Source organism: Zonotrichia albicollis, chromosome 23, assembly GCF_047830755.1.
Source record: "Zonotrichia albicollis isolate bZonAlb1 chromosome 23, bZonAlb1.hap1, whole genome shotgun sequence".
Lineage (NCBI taxonomy): Eukaryota > Metazoa > Chordata > Aves > Passeriformes > Passerellidae > Zonotrichia > Zonotrichia albicollis.
In genome coordinates this window covers 660822-672965 of record NC_133841.1, presented here as the reverse complement: position 1 = coordinate 672965, position 12144 = coordinate 660822, and the positions used below count along the sequence as shown (strand labels likewise).

The following is a 12144-nucleotide window of genomic DNA, read 5'->3' as shown; positions in this document are numbered from 1 at the left end:
TATTTTCCAGGAGATGAGGCCAAAATCCGATTAAAGCCGCGCCCACCCAAGCCCGGCTCAAATCCAGAGCTGAGGCGGCCAAAACAAACAGAAATCACCCAAATCCAGAGCGGCTCGGGACTCGGGGCGGTTTCAATCCGAAATTCCGCATTTCCAGCCCTCGAACGGGGGGATGGAAACCACCCCTGAGCCGAGCGCTCAATTCCGGGAGATTTAGTGCGCGTTAAGCCCTCGGCTCGAATTTAAATGTATCGTAGGTGGCAAATCAATTACAGCGCGGGCCTGACCCCGGCCAGATGAAAACTGCCCCGGCCTTTGGGGTTTTTGGGTTTTTTGGGTTTTTTTCCCACCTTGGAGCTCAGGTTTGTCCCTTTTCCTGCCCCCACCGAGGCTCGAAAAGAGAAAAAAGAATTTTTAAATCTCCAGAGATGTCGGCGATGCGCAATTAGAGAGCGGCCGCCTTCAATTAGCGCGGTTTTATTTTCTTTATAAAAGAAAAAAAAAACCTCGGCGAAAAGCCCCTTTCAACCACAAATTATCGTAACGAGCTGTGAGATTTTTAATTTTTCCCGATTTTTTTTTTTTCTGCTTTCCCCAAAACTATTTCGAGGGATTTATTTGCAGAGCGATCATAGGAGAGGCTGAAAAACATCAAGATAAACATTTTTTTTCCGGCGGATCGCTGTTCCTCACGAGCTGCCCTTGCAGGACATCCCATTCCTCTGCCCCAAAAAGAAAAAAAACCCAAAAAAATTAAATTTACATTGGGGGCTGCTGGCTCCTGATAATCGCGTGATCCTGATAAGGCGTTTTTGCAGAGCCGCAGAAATTGCGTAACTCACCCAGCGCCCCAGCTGCAAAGCTCTTCTCCCAGATTTTTTAAAATTCATTTTTTTCTTTTTTCGCCCCTTTTTTTTTTCTCCACTCATAGCTCCCTCACAACCTAATTTAATTTTTTTTTTTTTTTTTTTTTTTTAATTTTTCTCCAAATCGTGGCAAGTTTGGGTCGCGCTGCGGGCACAAAGGGGAAACTCTGCGAGGAGAAAAATCAGCGATATCGCGGGGAGGGGGAGCCGCTTCCTCCGCCTGTTATTTCCTTGAATTCTGAGCCTCGCCCGGGACGTTCCTGCGGCTCGGCCGCGGAAACACCGAACGCGTTCGGAGCCGCTGCGGGCGCTGCAGCCCGGCCCAGGATGGGGAATTGTGGATTTGTGGCGCTCGCAAGTGGCAGATTCCGAGGGATTTCAGCCCCGACAGACAGATGGTTACAAATTCGGACAGGAAGCAACCCCTCGATAAACGCTGCTGATCGGGGGGATGGTGCGGGGCGTCATTTGGCTGCATTTTCTTTTCCTTTTTTTTTAATTTTTCTTTCCCTTTTCCCCCTTTTCTTTCCCTTTTTTTAAATTTTCTTATTTTTCTTTTCCTTTTTTCTTTTCCTTTTTTCTTTTCCTTTTTTATTTTCCTTTTTTATTTTCCTTTTTTCTTTTCCTTTTTTCTTTTTCCTTTTTTCTTTTTCCCTTTTTCTTCTCCCTTTTTTATTCTATTTTTTTTTAATTTTTGCTTTATTTTTCGGCGTTGCCTCTCCGCTGCCTCGACTGATTTTCCCCCTTTGAAAAGCCAAATAAAAACCAGGAAAAATAAAAAAAGGGACGAGAGAAGCCTCAACCCCCACCTTGAGCCAGCGAGGGGCTCGGGGGGGATGCTCAGGTAGCGCCAAGCGAGGAAATCCGGGTGAAACAAAAATTTTTAAAAAAACCAAAAAAATAAATTTTAAAAACCCAGCGCAAAGTGGAGCTTTCAGGGGCACGGAGACTTTCTGCGCTCCCTTTCGCGGGGTTGAAACGGGCAAAATTCGGTGTTTGCTGGTGCGGACGGGCTCGGAGGGGGGCTCCGCTGCCCTGGCCCCCCCCGGGAGGGCCCGATCGATAAATTCCGCTTTTCCCCGCACCCGGAGCTCGCCTTTGGCCATAAAAGGTCGGGCGCGGGTCCGGCATTAACAAAAAACGCAAGAGGGCACAATGCGGGAGGAGCGCGGCTCCGGCCGGAGCGCCGACGAAACATTTCCATTATTTCACTTCCCAATATTTCCCATTTTCCATTTCCCTCCCGAACCGCGGAGCTGTGCCCGCACCCGTGCGGAGAAGCGGCGGAGGCAGAGCCGGGGCAGCGTTAATTAGCGCTAATTAGCGCGGCGCGGAGCCGCTCAAGGTCCCGGAGCGATTTCTCCTGGCGGAGCGAGCCCGGCTCGGCCCCGGCCGGGCGAACTTGGCTCGGAACAACTTTTAATTCCATTTTAAAACAACTTTTCATTTCATTTCTGCGCCGCTTTTCCCCGCCCCGAGCCCCGGCGCGTTCCGGGACCGCGGGTGAAACTTTGGCCGCCGCCAGCAATGAACTTTTTGTTGTTGTTCTTTCTCTCTCTTTTTTCCCCCCGCTCCCCGCGGTTCCCCGCGCGGCTTTTGGGTGCAAAAATCAAAATTTCGGCGCTCGCACCGCCATGGGCGCTCCGGGGGAGGGAGAGGAAGAGGGGAGGGCGACGAGGAGGAGGAGGAGGAGGAAGGGGGGGACCGCGCGTTTATTTATTTATGAACTCGCAGCGCGCCGGGAGAAGGCTGCTTTCGGCAGATATTATATATTTGGTTAAGGGGGTGCCTTTCTGTTGTTTAAAAGGGAGGGAAAAGGGGGTGGACGGTTTGTTCTTGGGGGTCCCTGGTGCAATCTCCGCTCCTCATGGGTGCTATTTTGCAACCTCAGGCGCCTGCTATTGGTCAGCCCGTGATCAGATGGTTGTATTTCCTTGTGTCCCTCGCTGGCACCACGCCATCTCCCTTCAGCTAAAACCCAATCTCCGATATACCACTAATAGCTAAACCACTTGGACTATAAAACACAACAAATCATAAAGCCCGGGCAAAAAAAGGGACGGCACGCACACGCACACGCACACACACACACACACACACACTCAGGCGGCAACAACAAAAAAAAAAAAAAAAAAAAAAAAAAAAGGAAAAAGGAAAAGAAAAAAAAAAAAAGAAAGAAAGAAAGAGGGGGGAATCTCTCTCCTCTCGCCCTCTCTCCTTCCCGATGAGTTCTTATTTTGTCAACTCGACCTTCCCGGTGAGCCTGGCGGCGGGGCAGGAGCCCTTCCTGGGACAGCTCCCGCTGTACCCCTCGGGCTACGCGGACCCTCTGCGGCACTACCCGGGCACCTACGGAGCGGCGCAGGACAAGGGCTGCTACTCCTCCTCCTCCTCCTCCTCCTCTCCCTACTACCAGCAGAGCTCGGCGGCGTTCGGCGGCCGCGCCGCCGCCGCCTGCGACTTCGGGCCCGGCGGCTTTTTCAGGGACAAGGAGCCGGCGTGCGCCCCTCCCAGCCTGGACGAGGCGCCCTCCTTCAAGGACTGCGCGCACGGCAAGAGCGCCTTCGGAGAGAGCGACGAGCAGAAGTGCTCGGCGCCCGTGTACCCCTGGATGCAGCGGATGAACTCTTGCAATAGTGAGTTTGCTCTTTTTGCGGCGATAAATGCGCCCGTCTCCTCCTCCCCTCCCCTTTTTTCGTATTTGTTACCGCCAGGGAGAGGGAGCGGGAGAGCGAGGGGAGCAGGAGGAAGGTTCGGTGTGAGAGCCCAAACTTCCAGCGGGGGGAACTTGGGCTCCCAACACGCACCAAAACTTCCGAGATTCCCCTAAGCTAGAAACGCTTCAACCCCAAAACTGAATTTCTGAATTTCTGAATTTCTGTCCCGCTCGCCCCCCCTTGTTTTTTGTTGTTTTTCCCTCTTTTTTTTTTTTTTTTTGCCACATTCCTGTTGGCGTGTCACTCAGCTACAGCGATTTGTCTCTGTCCGTGCCCCACACGCACGGGGAGATATCTTTTCTAAATCGGATCTGGATGACTTTACACACACAGCTCCTCTCCCTTCTCTCTGTCTCTCCCTCTCCCTCCCATTAAATGGTAGAAAAAGTGTTTAAATATTTGAAGGCGGACGGTTGCATCTTTAATGCGACTCTCACCTAATGAAAAGTCTGCCTGGGGAGGATTTTCCTGGTTTTCTCCCCCCTCCCCGGTGATATATGACTTCTTTAAGTGCTGTTTCCTCAATCAGAGCTCCAATCATAATTTTTAAAACTCAGATAAGTGGAGGGTGGGTGGGTAGGGGGAGGAAAAAGAAAAATATCAGAAGCCTCGCTGCTCTCCTCGCCCGTGTTTAGATGCATTTGTTGCCTTTTAAGTTCCAAATTGATGTCCATTAGCGCGGGGACATCAAGCGCTGTGTCCTGTTTAATGCGGGCTTCGGGCAGATCGATTCACTTCATTATTGCTTAAATGCCGCCATCTATTACGGCGCGGGGGGGCCGGGAACACCTTGCGGTCCCTCGGCCCGGCGTGAGATGGATCCGGCCTGCTCCGCCTGCCCAAAGCCCGGCTTAAACTCCCCCTGCCCAAATTCCGGCTTGAACCCGCCTGGCCAAATTCCGGCTTGAACCCGCCTGGCCAAATCCCTGCTCAAACCCCCCTGCCCAAAACCTGGCTTAAACTCCCCCTGCCCAAAACCCGGCTTAAACCTCCTCTGCCCAAATTCCGGCTCAAACTCCCCCTGCCCAAATCCCTGATCAAACCCCCCTGCCCAAATCCTGGTTTTAACCCCCCCTGCCCAAACCTTGGCTCAAACTCCCCCTGCCCAAAACCCGGCTCAAAACCCCCTGCCCAAACCTTGGCTTAAACACCCCTTGCCTAAAACCCAGCTTAAACTCCCTCTGCCCAAATTCCGGCTTGAACCCGCGTGCCCAAATCCCTGCTCAAACCCCTCCTGCCCAAAACCCGGCTTAAGCCTTGTCTGCCCAAATTCCGGTTTAAACCTGCTCTGCCCAAATTCCGGCTTAAACCTCCTCTGCCCAAATCCCTGCTCAAAACCCCCTGCCCAAAACCCCGTTCAAACCTTCCCTGCCCAAATCCTGGTTTTAACCCCCCCTGCCCAAACCCGGTTTAACCCCCCCTGCCCAAACCTTGGCTTTAACCCCCCCTGCACAAAATCCGGCCCAAACCCTCCCTGTCCAAATCCCGGTTTAACCCCATGCCCAAATCCCTGTTTAACCCCCCCATGCCCAAATCCCGGTTTAACCCCCCCTGCCCGGCCAGGCCGCTCGCCCTGGAGCTGCGCAGAGCTCAGGAAGGCGCGCCCCCCCCCCGCACCGTCCCCAAAATCAAACTCGGTGTCCCCCCTTCCCCCCTCCTCTATTTCCCTCTATTTTTCTCTATTTCCCCCTTATTTCCCACTTATTTCCCCTCATCTCCTTCTGTGTCCCCTTATTTCCTCTTATTTCCCCCTAATTCCCCCCTTATTTCCCCCCATTTCCTCTTATTTCCTCTATTTCCCCCTAACTCCCCCTATTTTCCCTCTTTCCCCCCTATTTTCTTCTACTTTCCCCAATTTCCCCCTATTTCCTCCTCTTTTCTTCCATTTCCCCTAATATCCCCTTATATCCCCCTATTTCCCCTTAATTTCCATATTTCCCCCTATTTCCCCCTCTTTTCTTATCTTTTCTTCCATTTCCCCTTACTTCCCCTACTTTCTTCTATCCCCCTACTTCTCCCTTAATCCCCCTTATTTTTCCCTTAATCCCCCTTTTCCCTCTACTTTCTTCTATTTTATAATAATTTCCCCCGCATTTTCCCCCTATTTTTTAATATTTCCCCACTATTTTCTTATATTTTTAAATTTTCCCCTATTTTTTAATATTTCCCCCCTATTTCCTTATGTTCTTAAATTTTCCCCCTATTTTCCCCTTGTTTTCTAGTGTTTCCCCCTATTTTCTTATATTTTAAAATTTTCCCCCTATTTCCCCACTATTTTCTTATATTTTTAAATTTTCCCCCTATTTTCCCCTTGTTTTCTAGTATATCCCCCTATTTCCTTATATTTTTAAATTTTCCCCTTGTTTTCTAGTATTTCCCCTTATTTCCTTATATTTTTTAATTTTCCCCTTGTTTTCTAGTATTTCCCCCTATTTTCTTATGTTTTTAAATTTCCCCCTATTTCCCCCTATTTTTTAATATTTCCCCACTATTTTCTTATATTTTTAAATTTTCCCCCTATTTTTTAATATTTCCCCACTATTTCCTTATATTTTTAAATTTTCCCCTTGTTTTCTAGTATTTCCCCCCTATTTTCTTATATTTTTAAATTTTCCCCTATTTTTTAATATTTCCCCCTATTTTCTAATGTTTTTAAATTTCCCCCTAGTTCCCTCCTATTCCCCCCCTGTTTCTTTAATATTCCCCCCTATTTCCTTCTATATTTTTTTAAGCATTTCCCGTTGAAATTCCGGATTTTTTTGGGGTTTTTTTTGCTGATTTTCCTCCTTTTTTTTTTCCTGCTTTTTTCCCCCCGGCCCCAGGTTCGTCCTTCGGGCCGAGCGGCCGCCGGGGCCGCCAGACGTACACGCGGTACCAGACGCTGGAATTAGAGAAGGAATTTCACTTCAACCGCTACCTGACCCGGCGGCGCCGCATCGAGATCGCGCACTCGCTCTGCCTCACCGAGCGCCAGATCAAAATCTGGTTCCAGAACCGCAGGATGAAGTGGAAAAAGGAGAACAAACTGCTCAGCTCCTCGCAGCTCAGCGCCGAGGAGGAGGAGGAGAAGGCGGCGGAGTGATGCGAGGGGAAATTAAACAAAAAACAGCGACAACAAAAAAATTAAACAAAAAAAAAAGAGAGAGAAAAAAAGCAACTACAACTAAAAAAAGTTATTTAAAACGCGAGGAGAAAACGCTAAAAATTTGGAATTGAGGGAGGGAGTGGGATGGCCCAAAGTTTGGGCCACCAATGCCCTGCGCTCCAATTCCCACTGAATTTGCCCCCAAAAAAAGCAAAAATTAACCCGGCTTCTAGTGGGCCCACAAAGTTTGGGCCGCCAACACCTTGGACTCCAATTCCCACTGGTTTTGTCCAAAAAAACGCAAAAATTCATCAGGCTTCTAGCGGCGTGTTGAGGTTTTTTCACCCTTTCCCTCCTGCTCCGCCCCCCCCACCCCTCATGGAAATGGAATAATAATAAATAATAATAATTAAAAAGTGAGGAGATGGAGAGAGAGAAGGAGGGAAAGAAAGGGGAAGAGAAAATAGGGGAAAAAAAATTTAAAAAATTAAAAAAAAAAGGACTCCTAGCCGTGTTTCTACCCTTGGTGTCACTGTTAGTAACCTGCTAACTCTTGTATTTAATGGAAGTGCTGCAATATATGTCATTTGGGGTGTTTATTGTCCTAATTTTGTACAAATGTTCCATGCACGGTTGACATAGGTTGGGTTTTTTTTTCTTTTCTTTTTGTTTTTTAATTTTTTTTTTTTTTTTTTACTCCTTTGGTAAATTAATCAAACCCTGAGGTTCTTTATAATTAGTTTTGGGGTGTTTGTTTTTGTTTGGGCTGGGTTTTTTTTTTTTATTTTTTTGCCTTTTAAATTTTTTTATTTTCAAAAGGAAAAAAAATTTTCTGAAAGAACGAGTACTACCTACAAGGCTGCAAAAAAAAAAAAAAAAAGAAAAAAAAAAGAAGAACAACGACAGAAAGTTCTATTTTATTAATTTTTGTACGTGTTGTGTTTGGAGTTTGTCTTAGGTATGAACATGGAATTCTCTAATAAAAGCCAAGTCCTCGATCTCACCGCACAGCCCTCCCCTGTCGTTATTAGCGCTGTTTTGAGGGGAATTTTCCCTTTGCCAGGGGGGTGAAAAGGAGATTTTTCTCCTCTCCCTGGGCGCCGATGTCCTCAGACATCGGGAGCGCTCGGGATTACAGAAAAATCTGATTTTCCCCCCATTTTTGGCTCTGATCTGCGATGGGAGCCCTTTCTCCAGGAGCATTTCCTGGCTGACATTTCTGCCTCAGCACCGCTCGCTCCCTCTCTTTCTCTCTGTGTTTTTTTTTTATTGTTACAGTACAAAGAGTTATGACGAAACGCCGTTCCCATCTCCACAATAAATCAAGGAAACGGGCAAAAATACGCGCTCATTTATCCGCCAAAGCCACCTAACATTTGCCCAGCATCTTTCAAACATCTGCTCCCCCGCTCCGCGCCCCCAAATCAAAGAGAAATGTGGCGCAAAAAAAAAAAATTAAAAAAATTAAAAAAAAATTTAAAATATTCCAGGTTTCCAAGAAATTCACCCCGGAAAAAAAAAAAATCTCATTGCCAGGAATGAGCGCCCGTTTAAACCGGGGAGGAAAAAAGTGGGAAAATCGTGAATGGAGCTCCTTGGAAAGGGCAGAATTTGATTTTCTCTGGCCAGCGCCTCCTTGCCTTGGCTGGGGACGGGACGGGGAAGGTTTTGAGGAATTTTCTTGCGAAATCCCCGACTTTTCCCCGGCTTCGCGGGGAGGAATGGAATGAGAAATGAGCTCGGAGGATGATTTTTACTTTTGCTGTCTGCTGGGGGGTTCGGGGCTGGAAAAGGCGAGCGGGGCCACCCGAAAGCGGCCGGGTGGGAGCGCGTCCCCCCCGCGCCACGGGCTCCGGTAATAACGGCAGCCACCCTCGGAATCAATTCACGCCGAAGCTTCACAGCTGTGGGACATTTGCTGTTATTGCCACGCTTTTCATTGCCCGTAATTATTATAATTATATGTCACTTTCAATATGGCGCGTAATTCCCAACGAGTTGCAGGCGAGCACGCGAAAATTCCTGAAGTGCCTCGGAAGGAGGGGAAAGAGGAAAAAAAAAAACAAACACAAAAAAAGGAAAATAAAATTTGGAAAAAGGACAGAGGCAGAGAAAAGGAGAGAGACGGAGGAAAGAGAAGAAGGAGAGGAAAAAGTGGAAAGTGATGGCTAAAAATTCCAGCTCTTTCCCAACGTTCTCCCCAATTTCCGAGCGCTTTTGCTCCCCGATGTTCCCTGCAGGTCAACAAACGGGAAGGGAAACCCGCGCAGCCCAAGGCTCAGAGAGGACGTGGAAATGCTCAGGAGCAGGAACATCCCAAAAACCAGCGCTGCCAACCCTTCCACCGGCCGGATTTCGCCTCTTTTTCCTTTCTCCCACCCGATTTTCCCCCCGAGTTTCTTTTCTCCCCTCCAGAGCTGAGGAGCGAGCTCCTGCCTGAAGGAACCTCGACTTTTGCACGGAGAAACCGCCCCAAAACCGCCCGCAGCTCCTCCTGGCCACCCCTTCCAACTGCGGAACCCCCAGAGGCCTCCGAGCCACCCAAAAACCTCATCCCAAACTTCTCCAGCGCTTCTCCAACACCGAGACTCCTCCAGAACAACCCCGAGCCCGGGGGCGCCCGGCCCCGCAGGACGCGCCGCACCCTCTCCTCGGCCCCCCACTTTTTTTTTTAAAACATATTTTTCTGTTTAAAAAAAAAAAACCAAAACGGAGCGGAATCACAGAACCGCAGTGGGGGTGACGGGGGATTTTTTTTGGGGTTTTTTTTTCCCCTTTTTTTTTTTGGGAGAGCAGCAGGAGGAGGAAGGGGGCGTCCCCGAGGCGCAGTGGCGCGGCGCGGCCGGCAGGTGGCGCGCTCCGCCCAGGCGGGGGGCGATGGCGGCGGCGGATTTGGGGCGACTTTGGGCCTAAAGCGGCTCCGCGCTCGTCATTATTTGTAACCATAGAGCATGAATTACCTCTTGAGGTCATCAGCGAGAATTTACGACTGGTCAACAAAAGCACGTGACGCCCAAACGCACCCCCCACCCTCCCCCCATATTTGGCCGCATACATAGCAAAAACGAAGTACAGTGCATTGCTATAATTCATTAATACATCATAAATCGTCAAGCACGGGGTTATAACGACCACGAGCCACAAATCAAGCCCTCCAAAATAACCCAAATGAGCTCTTACTTTGTAAACTCGTTCTCAGGGCGCTACCCAAATGGCCCCGACTATCAGTTACTAAATTATGGGACCGGCAGTTCCATGAACGGTTCTTACAGAGATTCAAGCACCATGCATTCCAGCTCTTATGGCTACAACTACAATGGGATGGACCTTAGCATCAACCGCTCAGCCTCCTCCAGTCACTTTGGGGCTGTGGGCGAGAGCTCCCGCGGTTTCCCTTCTCCAGCTCAGGAGAGCAGGTTTAGACAGGCGTCCAGCTGCTCCTTATCTTCTCCCGACTCCCTGCCCTGCTCCAACAGCGAGAGCCACGGAGGCAAACCCGCCCCGTCCCCCTCCGAGCCGGCTCCTGCTGCCAGCAGCACCAACACAAATTTCACAGAACTAGACGAGACCAGCGCGTCCTCGGGAGCCGACGAGGGCACTCCAATAAGCAGCAGCATCCCCCGAGCGCAGGCAGAGCCCATCGCGACCTCCACGGCAGCGACAGAAGGGCAGGCACCTCAGATATTCCCTTGGATGAGGAAACTTCACATTAGCCATGGTACAGCTCCTTCTTTTTCCCTCCTTGTGCTTGTTTATTTTTTGCCGCACAATCCCCCCCCCACCCAACCCGACCCCACCTCGCTGTTTCTTTCTCTTTTTTCCCCCCTTTTTTTCTCCCTCCCCCCCCACCCCCCAGCCCCGCTCGCTTTATTTTCCGCTCTCTCCTTCCCTTTATTCCGCCGAGGCGCTTTGATCAGAATCGCAGCTATTTATTGCTTTTGTATTTCTCGCTCCGGAGCTGCCTCTGGCGCCTGCCGGGGGGGGCTCTGCGTGTGTCTCTCTGCCTTTCTGGGGGGGCGATTTTATTTTCCTTTCGCCCTCCTTGCGCTTTTCCCCAAGCTCTCGGCACCGCGCGGGCGGTGGGAGAAAGGTGATTTAAAACCCGAGGCCAAGGGGGTGTTGTTTGGGGTGCAAAGGGGAGAATTGAGCCTTAAAACGGAGCTGGAGGCGCGGATGGGGCTCGCAGCCCGTCCTGCCCCGCTTTCCTGGGCTCGTCCCCGCCGAGCTGCCCTTGCCAAGCCCCCCAAAGCCTCGGGGAGACCCCCGGGAGGGGCAGAGCCGCCCCCCAGCCCCGCTCCGGGCGCAATTCCCGGTTTTGTGCCCCAAACCCGGAGCCAGGGAAGGGCGCGGAAAGGGCAGCGATGCCCAGAGCTGTAAATGACGGAGCCCGAGCGGGGAATTGGGGTCTGCAGGGGCCGAGGGTGGGTGGGGGGGTTCCACACGCGTGGGAGAAAAACGAGACAGAGGAGTGGTGGTGGTGGGGGTGCTGGTATTTGGGGGCAATTCGCAGCTTTGCACTATTAAAAAAAAAAAATTAAAAATCTAAAAATAGGCTTGAAATTAAAAAAATAGGCGGAAAATAGATGGCAAATAGGCGAAATGCGAGCAGAAAGAGCAAACCCCAACCCCGCTGTTGTCCGTGTTACCCAGACATGACCGGACCAGACGGGAAGAGGGCGAGGACAGCGTACACTCGCTACCAGACGCTGGAGTTGGAGAAGGAATTCCACTTCAATAGATATCTCACCCGCAGGAGGCGAATCGAGATCGCTCACGCGCTCTGCCTCTCCGAGCGCCAGATCAAAATCTGGTTCCAGAACCGCCGCATGAAGTGGAAGAAGGATAACAAACTGAAAAGCATGAGCCTGGCCTCGGCCGGCAGCGCCTTCCAGCCCTGAGCTCGCCAAAAAAAAAACCGGGGGGCGAAACGAGCGGGAGGCGAAGAGGAAGGAGATTAAAAAAAAATATAAATTAAAAAAAAAAAAACCAACCCAAAACCACAGCGAAACCCCCGAGCGAATAATGAAATAAAGGAAGGATGGGCAGATGGCAGTTTGGGAGGACGGAGCAGCGAGGCACCTTCGGGGCTGGTTCCTGCCCAGAGCAGCTCCTGGGGGTGCCCTCAGCCCGGGACTGAGCTCCCTTCTCCAAGTTCTTCTTTTTTTGGTTGTTTGTTTGTTTTAAAAAAAAAAAAATTAAATTTTATTTCCAGATGCTCCTCCTGCTCTCGTTGTTCTTCTAAATGTGTGTGTCCGTGCTCTCTTGGTGCTTTCTGGAAAGCTGGCATGTGTTCTGTGAGCCCTTGAATGTGATAACTTATTTATGAATCCAGAACAGATACGGTTCTTGCTTTATTTGTTGGGATTTTCTTCTTTTTTATTTTATTTTATTTTAATTTTTCCCCCCCTCCCCTTTTTATCCGAGTTTCCTGCTCTTGGGTGAGTTTTTCTCTGCCTAAGCGAAAATCGGGGGTTCC

The 12144-nt window shown here is 50.0% G+C and overlaps 2 protein-coding genes across 2 annotated transcripts; both read left to right on the top strand.

Moving 5' to 3' along the window:
- Positions 1–2594: 2594 nt before the first annotated feature.
- Positions 2595–6736, top strand: HOXB6 (homeobox B6). The gene is made up of 2 exons (XM_074557840.1): positions 2595–3502; positions 6406–6736. The coding sequence occupies exons 1-2, from the start codon at positions 3091–3093 to the stop codon at positions 6663–6665; spliced, it is 672 nt and encodes a 223-aa protein (XP_074413941.1). The 5' UTR covers positions 2595–3090; the 3' UTR covers positions 6666–6736.
- Positions 6737–9423: 2687 nt separating this feature from the next.
- Positions 9424–11886, top strand: HOXB5 (homeobox B5). Its single transcript, XM_074557839.1, has 2 exons — positions 9424–10386; positions 11319–11886. The coding sequence occupies exons 1-2, from the start codon at positions 9837–9839 to the stop codon at positions 11564–11566; spliced, it is 798 nt and encodes a 265-aa protein (XP_074413940.1). The 5' UTR covers positions 9424–9836; the 3' UTR covers positions 11567–11886.
- Positions 11887–12144: the final 258 nt, after the last annotated feature.